General features: G+C 52.8%; 2 protein-coding genes across 2 annotated transcripts; both read right to left on the bottom strand.

Annotated features, from left to right (window-relative positions):
- Positions 1-889: 889 nt before the first annotated feature.
- Positions 890-4,177, bottom strand: LOC131896424 (cytochrome P450 26A1). The gene is made up of 7 exons (XM_059247031.1): positions 3,989-4,177; positions 3,593-3,817; positions 3,041-3,331; positions 2,803-2,961; positions 2,233-2,367; positions 1,539-1,691; positions 890-1,284 (listed from the first exon to the last, which is right to left on the bottom strand). Exons 1-7 carry the CDS (start codon positions 4,175-4,177, stop codon positions 943-945), a joined length of 1,494 nt encoding a protein of 497 aa, XP_059103014.1. The 3' UTR covers positions 890-942.
- A 4,559-nt stretch (positions 4,178-8,736) lies between these two features.
- LOC131896431 (cytochrome P450 26C1) lies at positions 8,737-15,951 on the bottom strand. Its single transcript, XM_059247041.1, has 6 exons — positions 15,748-15,951; positions 15,008-15,232; positions 14,279-14,554; positions 12,877-13,032; positions 11,001-11,318; positions 8,737-9,114 (listed from the first exon to the last, which is right to left on the bottom strand). The coding sequence occupies exons 1-6, from the start codon at positions 15,949-15,951 to the stop codon at positions 8,737-8,739; spliced, it is 1,557 nt and encodes a 518-aa protein (XP_059103024.1).
- Between the last annotated feature and the right edge of the window lie 608 nt (positions 15,952-16,559).

A 16,559-nucleotide genomic window follows, 5' to 3' on the forward strand; every position in this document is an offset into this window, starting at 1 on the left:
TTTTCTTTCTTTTTTTTTTTATTTCATTTTGGTCAAGGACTGTCCATAATCAGAGTGACTGGCTCTGTCTTATCTAAAACATCAACTTCAAAAAAGAGTTCTGCCTCTATATGACGTGGATTCATTATGCTAACTTAGATGTTAGACATGCTGACCCTGTTACACTAGAATAATGCTTCCCAATGCACCACCATCATTACCTTCCCAGAACCATCTTTCTCTACTGTAAAGTCAACAACCAACACCAAATAACTAAAATCGCCCTGGGTTCAACTCCCAAAAGCACAAAAGGAAAAGAATCTAAAATTAACTTTGAGCTGGCAACAGGGAGCTGTACCTCAGTGATAAAGGGCTTCCTCTACACGCGTGAGGCCTTTGATCCAACCCCCAGCACCATAAAATGTAAGTTAATAAATTTAACTTAATTCGCTTTGATGTTTCAAAATATGGACTCTCAACTACCTTAGAAGAATTTGCAAAAATGCCTTTAGACAGTACACACATAATACATATTTTCTAACATGGAGGAGGACTATGGTTTCACTCTAAATCATTTTAAATACACAAAGTACAAACACCGAGCCAGTCAATTTTTCCTAACGGGAATTTCTGTTGGTGTGTTATGTTCTTTTGAGACAGTATCTCTGTAGCCTAAGCTGGCCTTGAATGCTTGTTCTTCCTGCCCTTACCTTCCAAGTACTAGGATTACAGCCATGTACTATCATGGCCAGCTTGCCAACAAGAATCTTAGAAGCAAGAAAAGCACTTTTTAATTTTACTTTATTTGGAAATCATACAAGTTCATTATTTTAATATTTAAAGACCATGGGGCTGTAGTAGAGACATATAAATATTATACTATACATTTAGAAATTAAATAAAGGCAACATGGCACTATAAAAAAAAGTACACTTCAAAGAAGTCCAAGAGTTGAAATACCCATCAGATATCTCCCCGGAAGTGGGTGAATCTTGCAGGGAGATTATCCACAGGGTACACAGTGGGGCTGGTTTTCATTGTAGGAGGTCCATTTAGAAGCTGCCAATCACAATACCTGGCCAGCTCCACTGTAAATATCTTAAGAAGAATTTTTGCAAACTCTTTGCCTACGCAGCTCCGAAGGCCTCCTCCAAATGGAATGAAGCTGAACCTGGATGCATCCTCTGGATGAGGCGGTATAAAGCGGTCAGGGTTAAATTCCTCCTTGTTAGTGAAGATATCTGCCACATCATGAGTGTCACAGATACTATAAATAACATTCCAGCCCTTGGGAATCTGGTATCCCTGCAAAAAAAAAAAAAAAAATGTATGAAGTCCTAAGAACCGACAAGCTGGACTTGAGCTTGCAACAACAAAAGGTTATCACGGATAAGTTGGGGTTAAGAGTAGAGAGCAAGTGGAAGGATTGATTCGTTCCTGAACCGAGCATCCATAGAGCAGGACAGTGTGGAAGGCAGTAAGCCACTACTCAGGGAGGCTGAGGCTGGAAACCACAGCAGAGCAGGCAGGGCGGGGGATGGGGTAGGAGGAGAACTCACATTCAACTCAAAAGTCTTCAAAGCAACCCGAAACCCTCCTGGAACTGGGGGATTCAATCGAAGGGTCTCCTTAATAACACACCCGGTGTATTTCAGTTGCTCCAAAGTTTCCATGTCTAACTTGTTGTCTTGATTGCTCTTACAAAGTAAGCCCTATTAAAACAGATACAGAGGGGAATGATTCTTGGGCACTCCAATAAAATCAAGCCAGCTGATGTCAACAGGACTGTTACCTAAACCCAAAGGCTCTGGATGGGAGGGCATAAGTGGGAAATAGCAGCTAATGGTCAGTCCTTTCCTCAGTCCAAAGCCACTACCTATTTTCAGCCAGGGAATGTTGTTCATCAGGTATAAGGGTCATAACCTGTCCCCTCACCAACACTGCCCACCCTGATCAGCTATGGGTCTAGTCACACTATTCAGTTTCTTGAATGGGCAAAAATCCACGAAAGGAGAACCTAGTAATCTCCACAGTTCTGCAAAAGGTGGAGGAGGAGCAGGAACACAAGGTCAAACTCTGCCCAAGAGAGATCTTAGCACAAAGAGCTGCCTCTTTAACTCAGGAGGCCAGTCTCTCCCTGACAGGCCCACCTAGCCGTTGGTCCTTCACTTTCATAGCACTCACTGGAAAGTGGGGGGGCGGGGCAGTAGGGGACTGTCCCAGACAAATGGGGAACCTCTAGAATCCTCCTACCTTACTCTCTATCTCTGCTCGGACTTTCTGGAGAACATGTGGGTAGAGTCCGAGGTAAGCGATCAGCGATGTGGCTGCACTGGCTGTGGTTCCATGGCCACCAAAGAGGAGCTCTGTTGAAGATTGCTTTAGTGCCTAAGGATAAAAACGGAAGTTTACTCAGATCAGCGTGCAATTTTACAGCACCGGTACAAAGAACCGAACTGAGACTACTGTATGGAAGATTACAGGGATAAACGTTTTTGCTCATAGAAAGTCAAAGAACGCAAACAAAATGCAAAACTCCCTTAATTCTACTCTTCCCCGACCTACCGAGTTAAAGCCTTGGTTTTATTAATACCTCCCACGTTCTTTTAATCTTTGCAAATGAGTCTTTCCCTTTGAACCCTTTGGACCATTCCAGTTGCGCAACCACCCTCTTCTACAGCTCTCCAGACCTAGCGTCAACCTTTAGGATCCATCAGTGGAGTCTGGGAGAAGCTGGGCCCCTGACAAGACACTTTCCCAGGAAGTGTTCTGGAAAGCCAGAGACACCCCTCACCCCTGGCATCTTTTGAAATTGCTACTCACCTGCATATCTAGCCGCTCTCCCCTCTCCCATGAGTGTTCAATCAGGAGCTGCAGTGCGTCCTTGCAATCCCCTTGCGGCTCTTCGGCCCGAAGCCGGCGGATCTTGGCGCGAATGTTCTCCTCGATGCGTGCGTGAATGAGGTTCCTCGCCTTCACGCCCTGAGCGCGGAGACAGCATGGCGGTGAGCGGACGTCAGGCTTGCGCGCCCCTAGCTCCAACTTCGCAAACCGCCCTTACCCGATACAGCCCGCTGAAGGGCACGTCAATGGGGAGAGAGAAGAGATTGCGGGTCATCTCCTCGAAGGCCTCCACCAGCTCCTGCTCGTCCTCTCCGCCGCCCGCCGGACCCGGCTCGCAGCCCAGCAGGATGCGCATGGCGATGCGGAACATGAGGCGCTTCACCTCGGGGTAGACCAGGAGGCCGCGCTCGCCACAGCTTAGCCACTGCTCCAGACAACTGCCCACCTCCTCGGCGATCACCGGCACATAGCACTGGAGTGCCTCACGGTTGAAGGCCTGCATAATCACCTGACCCCCCAGGAGTAGAGAGCTTTACAAACCTCTATTCCCCCCCCACACCCCCACTTCCCCGACTTCCCAGGTACCCTTCCAGGAACCCCCAGCGCCTCCAGCCCTACGCACGTGCTGGCGGGGAAAGCTAAAGTGGATCTCAAAGAAGGTCCTGGTCCCCACCTCATAAGCCTAGCATTCGCCCGGCATTTATTTGTCTGAGCCAAGCCAAGGAATGAGGTCTCCCTGCTAGCCAAGGCGTTGCCACCTCGCCCTCACCTTCTTTCGCTGCTTGTGAGAGGAATCGTGCAGGTTGGAGAGGCAGGCGGCGCCCAGGATGGTGCGAACCGACGCAGGCCAGTGCACCGCTACCAACCGGTGCTCTCCCAGCAAGATGCGCCGCACGTTATCTGCGCCCATCACCCGCACCGTGGGCCGTCCAAACAGATGCGTCTTGTAGATGAAACCGTATTTCCTGCGCTTCATCTGCAGAAACTTCCTCCGCTGCGAGGGAGGTGGGGGAGAGAGACCCGTAACCCGCGTGAGGGGGCGCCGGGGAGCATCTGGCCTCCGTCTAAGCCCCTCTTCTAGCCGCAGTCGCCTCCCTCGCGAGGACACTTATCCCGGCTTCAGCCCAGGCCCAGAGCTGAGGCGGACTCCCGGGAAGTCCCTTACCTGCAGCACCATCTGCAATGTTTCCCCAAAGAATGGGAAGCCCATGGTCCCGGGGGGCAAAGGGAGGGCGCAGCTGCGGTCGCGGCTGCTCACACAGTACAGGTACCAGAGCTTGGTGGCTGCCAGAAAGAGCAGCAGCGGCAGCACGAAGGTGCAGAGAGCGCTGGCCAGCAGCGCCGGGAGCCCCATGACATGCAGCAGTCTCCGCGCCACCTGCCGCCGCCGCCGCCCTCGCTCCGAACCCTGCCGCGCGCCCTCTTTATAGGCCGCCCAGGTTACTGCCCACGTTACCTTGGTCAGACAAATTAGTTCACCCAAAGTTCATCTTTAATTGCGGATCTGGCCCCTAGCTCCTCCTCCCGCGAGGCGCTGCCCAAAATCTTTAACCGTTTGTTCCGCGCCCAGGCAGAGGCGGCGCACTGGCGGCTTCCCTCGGAGCGCGCCTCCTGGGGTGCGGGGCTAGGAACACCGCCTCCCCTATCCCGGGTTTTCCGAGCTCCGACTCAGCAGGGAGCGGTTGGGGGCAGGGGAGCGGGTTGCGGATCGGGGTTCTGAGAAGCGGGAATTTGGAGTCCTGGGCTTCCCAGCTGTCTTTCGGTTGTCCCTCGCGCCGGATCGTACCGGCTGTCCCAGCCCGACTTTCATTCACAGGCTTTCATTCACAGGCGCCGCACGGACTTGGAAAGCGCGTTCAGGACTGACCATTCAGTAGACTTGACCCACAGGATGGGTAAATGAGATCCCAAACACTTCCTGATCTGTGAGGATCCCAAGAAGATCCCAGGGCTAGGGTTCAAGCCAGAGTCTTGGAGGTCAAGTATGACGAGCAGATCGTGGATTCTAGCTTTCTGCAGTGCACCACAAGTAAGCCAGCGCATGAAGTCTTGGAAGTGCTGCCTTAGGATTCAAGGCAAGTAAGCCTTCAGGTCTCTAGGACCCCAGGTGCAGCCTTGCACAAGCCCGATTCCCCTGCTCTGAATAAAGCCCAGTGGTGTACTAAAGAGACCAGGGGCTCCAAAGTCGACGCCCAGCTGTAGTAATACCGCCAAGCTGGCCCAATTCCTATGGCATCGGGGCTTACAATCCCCCCCCCCCAGCCAGGCAGCCGAGAAGAGGGCCCCCAGCTCAGGCAGATATGGAGAGGAAGGCAGAAGGAGGAAACCCAGGAGTCCTGTTCCGCCTCGGAGTGCCTGAATCTTGGGCGAGATATCAAGCTTCCTCCTGTCTGTGTCCACTCCTTAGGAAGAAGGCTGTTTCCACTGTTTCCACTGTCACTGTGTCTACACCTCAAGGCAGCTGGGAGTTCCCAAAGGGGGCTTCTGCTTCCAAATGGCTCATTAGGCTGCACTAATAGAATGGTCGGGTTTCAAGGCTCTCGAACTTTTCTCCAGTCTCCCAGATCCCACCCAATACAAAAGCTGTTTGGTTCTATGCTTCGGCCACCAGCCATTGGGAACGTTCAGGGACTCCGCACTGGGGAACGAGTCCCAGGGACTGTGTCGAACTTCCATCAGCAGCTCCTGCAGCCAATACCGAGCTCAAGGGAACTGTGTGATGCGCACACACGCTCTGGGCTTCCCATGACCTCCCGCCGCCACATCGCTTCAGCCAGTGTCACACACTGCCTTGGTTTGGGCACTGAACTCACCAGCGACGCGGAAAACAAACAGGACGACATGTGCTTGTTTAGAACTGAACACTCGCTCTAGCAAGAGCACACTCGCACCCCTTGGGAAGAGTCCACTGAAGATGAAAAAAAACTAAAGCTGTTAAATATGTGGCCTTCCAGCGGTGGTCCCCAAACGACACCCATACCCGCAAAGGTCGTGAGGACCCGCACAAACCTAGCGTCTCTCTAAACCGGGATGCCTATGGGTCGTATTTCGGGGATTCAGTGGTTCCCCATAGCTCTGTTCAGTGTTTCAGAGGCTCTCGGGAGGCGGGCTCTGCCGCTGTCATATCTTGTAAAGATTTGGTTATTGTAAGGACTGTGTACCAGCTTCTGCACCGGCAGGAACGCGGACAGATTGTGCTGGAGGTAATTCTCAGAAATCTCGGCCCGCCCCTTTTTGGAGAGCGCCTCCGGTCGGTGTGCAAAATCGGCCAGCAGGGGCGTGACCTGGGGCACATTCCCAATCCTTTAGCCTGACCCGCCTGTGACCCCTGCAGGCCGGACCGTGACATCCCAGTGAACTCTGCCGGGCCACCCCACCAAGTTCAGCGCACGCTGGGTCACAAGATGAGCCCCGCTAGCGCGCTGGAAATGGCCACAGGGGAAAAAAAGAATACTTAAAAAATAAGTTAAAAAATCTAACTGGTCGTCAAGATCCGCGGGGCGCCTGGCGGGAAAACACTAAATGTTAAAAATGCCAGATCATTTAAAAACTTCTTGACGGGGGAGGAGGGGGTCAATAAATTACCAGCCCAATAAGAACTTTGATCTAGGAACTTCACCGAACTTTATTGGGTGGTGGTGGGTGGGGAAGGGGAGGTTGGCTAGCTGAGAAACAAAATGTTTGCCAAACAGTTTTCCTATTGCTAAGGGCTCAGGGCTGTGGGGTCAGGTTTGCGCGCCGCAGTTGTCTCTGCTGTTCTGTTTTTGCTAGAGGAAAGGGGTGGCAGGAATCGGGATGACCAGCACAAGCTCCGGAGCTTTCCCTTCAGCCCCCTTTAGGGATCCTTACCTGCTGCTCTTCCCAATGCTGGCTGGAGACTGACCCCTGCCAATGGCACCTCAGATGGGTTCCCTTGCCCAAGTGTCGAAATTTAGATTAACTCTGTGTTAAAAGCCTGTTTTGTTTGTGGTTCGGGTTGTGGTTGTGGTTGTTGTAGCGGTTGTTGTGGTGGTTGTTAGCTTCTCTGTGCTTTTCACCACTGGGCATTCTCTGGGTTTTGTTTCGTTTCGTTTTTGTTTTCCTTGTTTGTTCATTGTCTGCCTCTTTCTGTGAACATCAGACGTCCAAGAGGCAAGAACTACATCTGCTCTTTCCCTAAGAACTCACAGTTGCTAAACCCGGAGCCTATGTGTTCCTCAATAATATGATGCAATGATGGGAAATGAGGGGGAAATTGGAGCCACTCCCGCGTGTTTATAGTTGGTCCAGACCCCAGAGCAAGTAAACAAGTCTCTTTGAACCAGTTTGCCCTGAAAGGCACCTCCCTTATTTGTTTTCTCCCCCAATCAGAATCAACCTTGAAGCAGACAGGGTCTTTTGGCCTCCTCATCCAGATCCAGGTTTCTCAGATGCCCAAGGTGGTAGGTCTGCACCATAATACCTTTGCTCCCCCTGGTGCCTGCAGAGCTCAGGACCAGGCCTTTACTCTGACCAGTTATGGGGTGATTAACTTGCCCGTGTAGAGGTTATGGTGGAGTGAACCCCAACAGCTGCTCACCTTCAAGTATCACCTTATGCCCCCCTTGACTTCAGGCACCAGGATCCACTTTAAGCATAAGGTCAGGAGACCACCAATTTCCTCCTGACTCACTACAGGGTTACAGGTTACAGCTTCCCTGGCTCACCAGTTAAGTCCTCTTGCCCAGGAGTGTGGGAATGTGTGTGTGTGTGTGGGGGGGGGGGCAGGTTGAAATGGGCTTTAGGGAAGAAAGGCAGGATGATAATGGCTTTGATTTAAACAGTGGTGGGAATGAATCTCTGGGCTGGAAAGGCCAGACAGTCCTTAAGACAGGCTAGGGATGGCTGGGGAAAGGGAAAGGACTGAGTTCCACAGGTGGCATGGGCTCAGAGGTGGGTGGGAGGGTTGAGGGGATGCAGGACAGCAGTGGCTCCTCAGGAGGGTCACCGGTCCCTTTGATCCCCTTTCTCCTTGGTGATAGCAAGGAAGGTGAAGCAGCAAACAGAACAACTCTGCAAGTCGATGATGCAGAGATAATCCAAAACCCAGAATCCAGATCCGTGGTCCAGAGGGAAGCATGGGGCTGAGGCTACCAAGCTTCTAGACCCTCTGAGTACAGGCTACAGTGGGTCTTTCAGGTATGTCTCTGTACCCCACCCCTCTCCACCCCAGGCTCCTGACTCAACCCCTGGCAGAAAATGTTATCTCCTGGCCTTCCTGTTTCGGTACAATTATCTCAAATCTCTTGTTTATCTCAATCTCCCTCGAAGGGATTCTGTCTCAATCTCACGTGAACCAGACTTAGAGACATCTCCAGAGAACACATTATCTTCTGTATAAATGAGGATATTAAATAAACTCTTTAAGTAGGAATTTTTCTTTTCAAAAATCTCTAGCAGAATCTGCTGATGTTGAGCCAGAATTTCTGCCAAGGCTCAAGAAGCCTGAGGGTGTGCCTTTTGGCCAATATCAGGGACTCATCCTGGTATCTCTGCTAACTTAAAAAAAGTTGCAAATTCTCCTCCTGGTTTGATATGTACACCCAACCACCACCGCCAGGGCCACACATCCAAATTCCTTGGCGGACTTGTCACAGGAAGGTGAAGCCAGGTTTCATCTAGTGGAGAGAGGTTCTCTCCACCTCTGGTTCCTTGAGCTCTTGGGAAATGCCTACAAAGGCGCGCTCCTTCCCCCAAGCCCAGAACTTCTCCAATACAGGGGCCATGGCTCAGTCTATTACTCCTTCCATTCTAGCACAGAATCGTCCCGTGAGCATTTGTTAAACCCACGACTCCGTGAATGTGCGCGCGATGCTGACCTAGGGCGCTGAAGATGGGCAGCGCTGGCTGTGCGCCGCAGCCACGGGGGCAAGTCAAGGCTAGAGGAGCGGCGAGTCAGAGGTGTAACCCATCCCCCGAACCCAAAGTCACGAGAGGGTGAAAAAAGAGTCGCAGCTCGTCCACTGGATGCACGATGGGCACGGTCTGCATGACCGGGAAGGCAGGTGTGGCCAGCTCCCAGCGCGCGGTGCGCACCAGTTCCACGGCGAGCAGCTGCAGCACCGCCTGCGCCAGCTCCTGGCCCAGGCAGCTGCGCGCGCCGCCGCCGAACGGGATGTAATGGAAGCGACCGCAGGAGCCCCGCGCGTCCTCACTCTCCACGCCAAAGCGCTCGGGATCGAAGCCCTCGGGCGGGCTACGGTACACAGCAGCTGTCTCGTGCGTGTCTCGGATGCTATACATCACGCTCCAGCCTTTGGGGATCTGGTAGCCCTAAGAAGTGAGGGGGCCGTCTTGATCGCTAAACACTGGGAAGTGGCCAGAGCCAATCTCTCCACCCACCCACCCCCACCCAGACACGCCAAACATACCTCCAGGGGCCTGTGATTAACAAACCCCGAAGATAAAAGATCTGCTTTGCAGTTTCAATGCCTTCACTAGTGAGCTGTAAGATCTTAGACTGCTTGCGCCCCCGCCCCCCATTTCTTAGTTGAGAAAGTAGAAATAAAAAATATCCACGTTGTTGGGAGAATTTCAAAAGGAGATTGGTACACATTAGTGCCCATGAAATTGAATATTATGAGTTTGTTGTCTTTCTCTTCCTATTTTCTTCTGACACCGGAGACTTAATGTTGTAAGACTGTAGCTACCAGCTGCCTGAGCTGAAGCAGGGAACTGTCGCTCCTCTGGGACAGTTCAATTATAAAATTCTTTGCATTTAACTGAAGACTTCCCCGCCTTCCCACTCACCTCTACACAATAACACGACCTTGTGGTTACACTTTAGGAGATGCACTCCCTCTCTGCCCACCCCCACCCTCCCAACCATCCTCCCTCCCCCCTTCCCCCCTGCTAGGGTATTGCAAACCCAGGACCTCATTCACACTAGGAAAGAGCCCCAGCCACTGACCTACATTCCCAGCCCCACTTAGGCTTTTTCATGTGTCTTCCAATCCCTGAACTACCAAGCCACCTGTCCCTCAAAAGCTTGCAGTTTTCTGAAGCCCGGGGAGGGTCATTACTGTTCAGATTCCCACTAGGGGAAAGAGCACACTGGAATCACCCTAGAGTGCTCTTTTCTCTCTAGTCCTGTTTCCCGGTCTGGAGGAGTAGGACCTTCCCTGTGCTCCGCCTACAGCCCTGGAAACTAGCTGCCCATCCTCTGCTCCTCTCGCTGTTTACTGGGCACACCAGCACTGCAGCATCAAGTTTAAGCACCCAAGTCACTTCTGAGTACCAGCCTTTGGCTGGCAGCTCCCCCTCAGCGGCACACTCCCCTCCTTCCAGCCCCTTGACTGGCATCACCCTACACTAGGGATCTCCTTGTTTCACTCCATGGTCTTGGTCCCTCCCTCTCTGCATGGACCTCCCTTCAACGCGCCCCCCCATTCAAGCAGAGACCCTCAAGTTCTGCAGTGTGAAGTCCCCACAGTCCCCAAAGCAGCCAATTCATCAAACACCCCCAGCCTCATGTGGAGTATCAGAGCTGGGAAAAACAAAACAAAAAACCCAACGTCCTCCCAGAAGGTAAATTGAGACCCACAGTAAAGGGAGAACTAACTGTCCAAGTTATTCTCAGATGTAGCCAGGCCTAGTTCTTAACCTCGTCCAGCCAAGGGCAGCCTGATGAAACCATTAAGATTTTGTTCTTTGCATTAAGGCTGTTGCATTTCCCAGGTATAAGGCCTAAGCGTGAGCCCTGGGCAGGCAAGGAGGACTGGTTCTTCAGTCTTGGGACGAACTAAAGAACTAGTGCCCCGCCTTCGCTTTCCAGCCACACACACAGGCTGCAAGGAGTGTGGCTCAGAGAAAAATGCTTGCGTTCTGGAACTCGGCTCTAATTGAGTTGACCTCGCTGGATCGCTGGCAAAAGCTGAAGTATATAAAGTATACTTACATACTTTATACAAGTATTTCTAGCTATATATACTATATATAAAATTTCTAACTTTGCCAGCTCTTCAGGCACTAGGCTTTGCATCACTCTACTCGGGTTGGAGGAAGGAGAGTCCAGGGAATAGAATAGGGCTCAGCCCATTTTACAGGAGGGGAAGCTGAGGCCCTGGCAAGGGAAAGAGATCTCTGTGCTAATCTCCGGGCCCTCCTCCCACCCCAGCGCCGCTGCAAGCATCCAGAGGTCCGCGGCGAGGCGCACTTACGTCCAGCTCAAAGGTTCGCAGGGCGGTGCGGTAACCCCCGGACACTGGCGGTAGGAGGCGAAGCACCTCCTTGACTACGCAGTCGACATAGCGCAGACGGCCCAGCGCCGCCAGGCTAAGGTCCGGCTCACAGCTGCAGTCCGGTGTGGGCCCTGTGGCCAGGGGTGTGCAGCTGCACGCGTGCCCCAGGCCCTGCGCGGACAGCTCCTGCTGGATCTTGGAGATGGCTGCCGGGTGCTGCAGAAGCAGCAGGATGAGCGACGTGCTGGCGCTGGCCGTGGTGAAGAAGGCCGCGAACAGGAGCTCCACAGCCGACTCCTGCAAGACAGCCAGGCCGCTCTGAACCTACTGGGAAAAGCGTCCAAACTCCTCTCTTGTGCTCAGACTAACGCCTTGATGTCCTGTCCCGGAGGTTATGCTCATGGCTCTGAAATCGGTCAAAATTCAGGTCTATCATTTGGGAAAGTCCTGTTGAGCAACAGGCAGACCAGCATCTACTACATACACCCGCTGTGGACGAGCTCTCAGAGGCGATGCAGGGTTATTATTCTGTACATTATTTTAGTGCTTTATATATATTAACTTGTTAGAGTCTCTCCTTCACCCCGTGGGAGCAATTACTGCTTATTTTATGAGTTTGGAAACTGAGGCTCTGGGAAACCTCCAAGTCCCCAGAGCTAATAGTTGCAGCAGTGAGTCTCCGGGTCCATTCTGCAAGCCCCTGCCACCTGCCTAAGAGCCCTTCCAGTACCTTTCTTCAGGGCAGGTGGCAGGTGCTTGTGTTCGTGTGCTGTTTTCAGTGACTGCAAGGAGGGTATACCACCCACGCACCCGAGACCCTGAAACAACGCACCCATTCTGCATCCTGGCACAGAATCTGGCATTGAACAGGTACATAATAATCTTTGTGGAGTGAAAGCTGATCTGGTTGACGACAAAATGCTGGTCCTACCTTGGACAAAATGAAGCTGAGACGGAGACTCCTAGAGCCCGAGACATCCTCCCTGCCCAGCTTGGCCAGCTAGGGTCCTTGTTACTCCCTAGTTCTGTCAAAGTGCAAACTACCCCCTCTGTCTTTGCTACTTCTGGTCATAGGCCAGCACTGTCTCGGGCACTCAGCTCCCCAGGACTCAAAGTCTATAGATCATTCTCTCCTGAACCTTTTGGTGCCTTTGAACTTCACACCCATCAAGAAGAATGGAGGTTATTCCATTCTCAGAAGAGACACTAAACCTGGGCCCCTAATTTTTAGTGGTTAGCTGAAGAAGAGTGGAGGAAACTGAGGCCCAGAGAGCACATGAGAGTAACTCACGGGGGACTGAAGTCTTCACATTTCTAGATGTCTCTAACCCTCATACTCCACTACCTCCAGCCCTCCAGCTGCCCACTACGCATGCTCTACCTACACGGGAAGGGACCCTAACTCTACAGGAGACTTGGCAGCAGGGGCCAAATGGGCAGGTAGAGGTGCCAGGTGCTGAGGCGGCTTACTGATTTGGCAAGGGAAAATGTAGTTTTGAGGATGCAGAGTTTGACCATGAGCTTCAGAGTGCTGAGGGAGTTAAGCATGCTTCACGGGTAGGATGATGGCAAAGGCATGCAGTGAGAGACAGGGTGTAGAGTGACCGAGAGGAGAGCTATCCAGATCCAGAACCTGGAAAGCCAGACTTAGGATCTGGTGCTGCTGGAAGAATGGCCCCAGTCCAAGGCTTCACAGCTGGCAGATGTGGCAGGGTCATGACTGGAACCCAGGGTCCTTCTTTCTCACACTGAGGTGTGTCTGTGCCTCCAAATGGTGATAAACAGGACGTGACTGGGAGTTTAGAGGGATCTCTGGGGGAGGAAGTGGGGGAGGGGTGGTCTCCCCATCACCTACCTTCAACTCTTGCACAGAGAGCTCATGGCCCAGCTCCCTAGAGCTGTTAATGATCAGGTGCAGGGCATCACCTGTCTCTGCTGCCCCTTCCTCATGAAGCTTCTCAGCAATGGCCTCATCCAGGTGCTGATACAACCGGTCCCTGGCCCGGATGCCCTGATGTACATACAGGGAGAGAGGGCAGATGGCGTGGGAAGAGTCAAGGGTCAGGCTTGGCTACCTAGATTCACCTAGATCCTGGCGTTAGTCTCAGCTTAGCTACACACCTAGCCTGTGGTAGGCATTGCTCAGTAAGTGGTCACAGATTTGTCCACTGTCTACAAACATTACTCTGTCTTGATAATCATCACCAGCCTCCTCTGGCAAGGCAGTTAATGTCGTCCAGAGGTCAGAACACAAAGCACTGAGGAGTCAAACATTTGTTCCCTCACACAGCGGCCAGTGCCCATACCTGGCACAGAACCATCAAGGTGCATTTAGCCATTACCCTTTCCTTGAACTCAGGTAAGGCAGTGAGCGTCAGTGATAAAAAAAAGAGGCACCTGGAAAACTCCACTGAGGACACTAGTATGTTCTAAACGTTAACTTCTGTTAGGGGTTTGGGCCAAGTGGGCAGGGATGGCTCTCCAGAGTTCAGGAAGCAAGCCCAGCCAAAACAAAAAACAAAATGCCACTGCGGAAGCGTTGAAAGCGAACACTTGAGTTTTGTAGCCAGAAGCGTCTTGTTCACATCTTGACTGCGTTCTTGCTTGTCTCATGACTTCAAGGAGGCCTGCTTGTCAATAAAAGAGAATAACACTTTGCAGGTTGCTAGGACTAAACCAGAAAATGTAGGCAAGGTGACCAGCACACAACAAGGTTCTTTTTCAGATTATTATTTTTATTCAAGCGACTGAACGCTCTAGGGCAGAGGGAGAGAGAAGGCAGGACTAAGATTCCTTTAGCTCTAGGGCCCCGCCCATCACTCGGAAAAGGCCTCGCTTCTCTGATCCGGAAACCAGCTGGCCTAGGGTGGCGGGCTGGGAGCCGACACCCTTCTACACTACACCCTAGACTAGATCTGGCGCCGGGCTCCGTCTGTTCCCGGAGCGTTCCGCAGCACCAACCTTCCAAAGGGTGTTGGAGACTCCGCGCCACTTTGAGGAAGGACGAACTGACTGCCGAGATGCCTATCACTAAGACCCAAACTCAAGAAGGCTACACTGGAGCGAGAGCGTGAGTCAGAAGCATCCCATAGACCACGTGTGGCCTACCCCGTGTCACACAGAGTCCGAAAAGATGCAGCCCTGGTCTCCACCAACCAGCACCCCACCGTATGCTGGGCCACACTCTCGGTCCAGGGTAACCTGTCTGATTTGGGAGACCCTCTGGAGCTATGGGCTAAGGTTTGGGGCAGCATTACCTTGCGCAGGCCGCTGAAGGGCACATCCAAGGGCAGTGAGAAGAGGTTCTCCACCAGCTGCTCAAAGGTCTGGGCTAGCTCGGTGCACCGCGCTTCGTCCAGCTGCAGACCCAGGAGAATGCGCGCGGCCATGCGAAAGGTGAGCGCTTTGGCTGCCCCGTAGACAGCTACTGGTCCCCGGGCGGCGCACCAGGAGCGCACCTCTCGCCGCAGCGCCCCCTGCAGTCGTGGCACGAATTGCTCCAGAGCCGGGCGACTGAACACGCGCGCCAGAACCTGCAGAGAGCGTAGATGAGCTCGGGGCAGGCTGGCCTCTTGTGCTCAGCGACTCGGCAGCCTAAAGGCAAAGACCAGTCCCTTCTTCCTCTTCTGAGCCGCACAGGCCTAAACTTGCTGGCTTGGTTCCCTCCACTTTGATGTATGGAGTCCCTCCCATCCATCTAGGCTCCAAATGTTAGCTGCTCCACAAAGTCTTCCCCCAACCCTCTTAAATCTGAATCCCCAAAGCTGCTAACACCTGTCACAGAAGATCTGGAATAAAGGACGTGTAGCCCTGCTCTGGCTTTACAATCCCAAACCTGGAAATGTAATGAGACTTGCCTCGGGCCACCTGTTCCTTTAGCGGGGACCCTGGTCAAGTTCTGAATATACCGAACACCAGGCTCTGGCCTGGCTCACCGCAGGAACCCAGGCACCATGGATCTTAAGTTCCTTCGCTTTTCCCCTCACCTTACGCCGCTGCCGATGGGGCTCGCCAACCGCGCCGAGGAGTGTATGTGAACCTAGCAGAATGTGCGCGCTCTGCGGCCACTGGCTACGCACCAGGCGGTGCTCTCCCAGCAAGATGGTGCGCACGTTCTCTGCGCCGCTCACGCGGATCACTGGCTTGCCGAGAAGGTGCGTCTTAAATACTGTTCCGTAGCGCTCCCGGCGTGAACTGTGGAAACGAGAGCCCTGCAAGCAAGGCGGAGCTCGAAGGGCCTCTGGGCCAGCAAGGCTGAAGATCTGTCCCAGACATCCCAACTACCTCTTCCTAACAACTCCCCTGTCCCCGGCTGTCACATTAGTTACAAAACAAGGTTCCAAACGGGCCTCTCAGGTACTCTATGGGAGTGTAGACGCCCACTGGTAAAGTGAGAGAGAGGCTTAGATTGGGATTGCGAGTGCCCAAGGGTACACGGCTGAGATGTAGCTCGGCTTTTCAGTTTGTGCTTGCAAGACGGTAGGTACCACGTTCCTCAAATCCCCCCCTAAGCCTCTAGTTTACACCTATGTTTTATCAGAAGGGTTTAAAATGTGCTTATAACTTCGGTGACATGGGGGTCTCTTAGTGTAGCCAGACAATTGCGAGGGTTTCAGTAATCCCTAGAATCCTGGGCAAGGGAATGCTTATGAAGAGCGCTGAGAACCAAGAGCTTCCGATGAGAGATGCAGAAAAGGGGGCATTGCTGAATGATAAAACTACTCACCTGAACTAACCAGTGCAGCGTTTCACCGAAGAATGGCCAGCCCATGGAGCCCTTGGGTAGGGGCAAGGCAGAGGCCCGATCCCGGCTCAGAGTCCAGCGGAGGGTCCAGAGGTGTTGGGCCAGGCCAAGCAGCAGACCGGCACACAGGAGAGCAGTGCCCGCAGCCCCCAGCACGGACAAACAGCTCAACCCCCAAGAAAACATGGCGAGCCTGCAGGGGGGACTAGGGGAGGGCTAGGCCGTTGGGAAGGCAGAGGGCTCCAGAACTATGCAGAGCTCACCTATCCAGTCCAGAAACGTCCCGGGGTTAGGGACCAAGCTGCAGATTAATACATTCAGACAAGACTTCTGCTCTTAAAACAAGACTGTCAGTGGAAGGCGGCAGTGACCCTGAGCACTTAAGAGAATTCGCTTTCCTCAAGGCTGGAGGCCCAGGACATTTCCCTCATTTCAGTCAAAAAGTGCCAGCCCTTCATGGTGGACCGGTTTGCCTCCGGAATGCCCCTACATTCTCAGATCAGCGCTCCTAGTGTAGAAGCTGCGAGCAAGGTTGAAAACTCACCGCGCTGCCAACCACTGTTAGGATTCCCGGGGTTGCAGACCCCTGCCCACCGCTTCTCTCCTCCACTCGGTTAACCCTTCTCCGCCTACCCTCCACACGTTTATATAGATACTGCCTGCTTCCCTAGGGACTGGTCCTGGGTCAAACAATGTGACGTGTCTACGCATATTTAAAGGATCCCACTCAGAGTAATGATTGGAAGCAGTGGGCAGTGGCGGGCTCATCTCGCGATCCAAATAGGGAGTGGCAT

Source organism: Peromyscus eremicus, chromosome 1 (assembly GCF_949786415.1).
Source record: "Peromyscus eremicus chromosome 1, PerEre_H2_v1, whole genome shotgun sequence".
NCBI lineage: Eukaryota > Metazoa > Chordata > Mammalia > Rodentia > Cricetidae > Peromyscus > Peromyscus eremicus.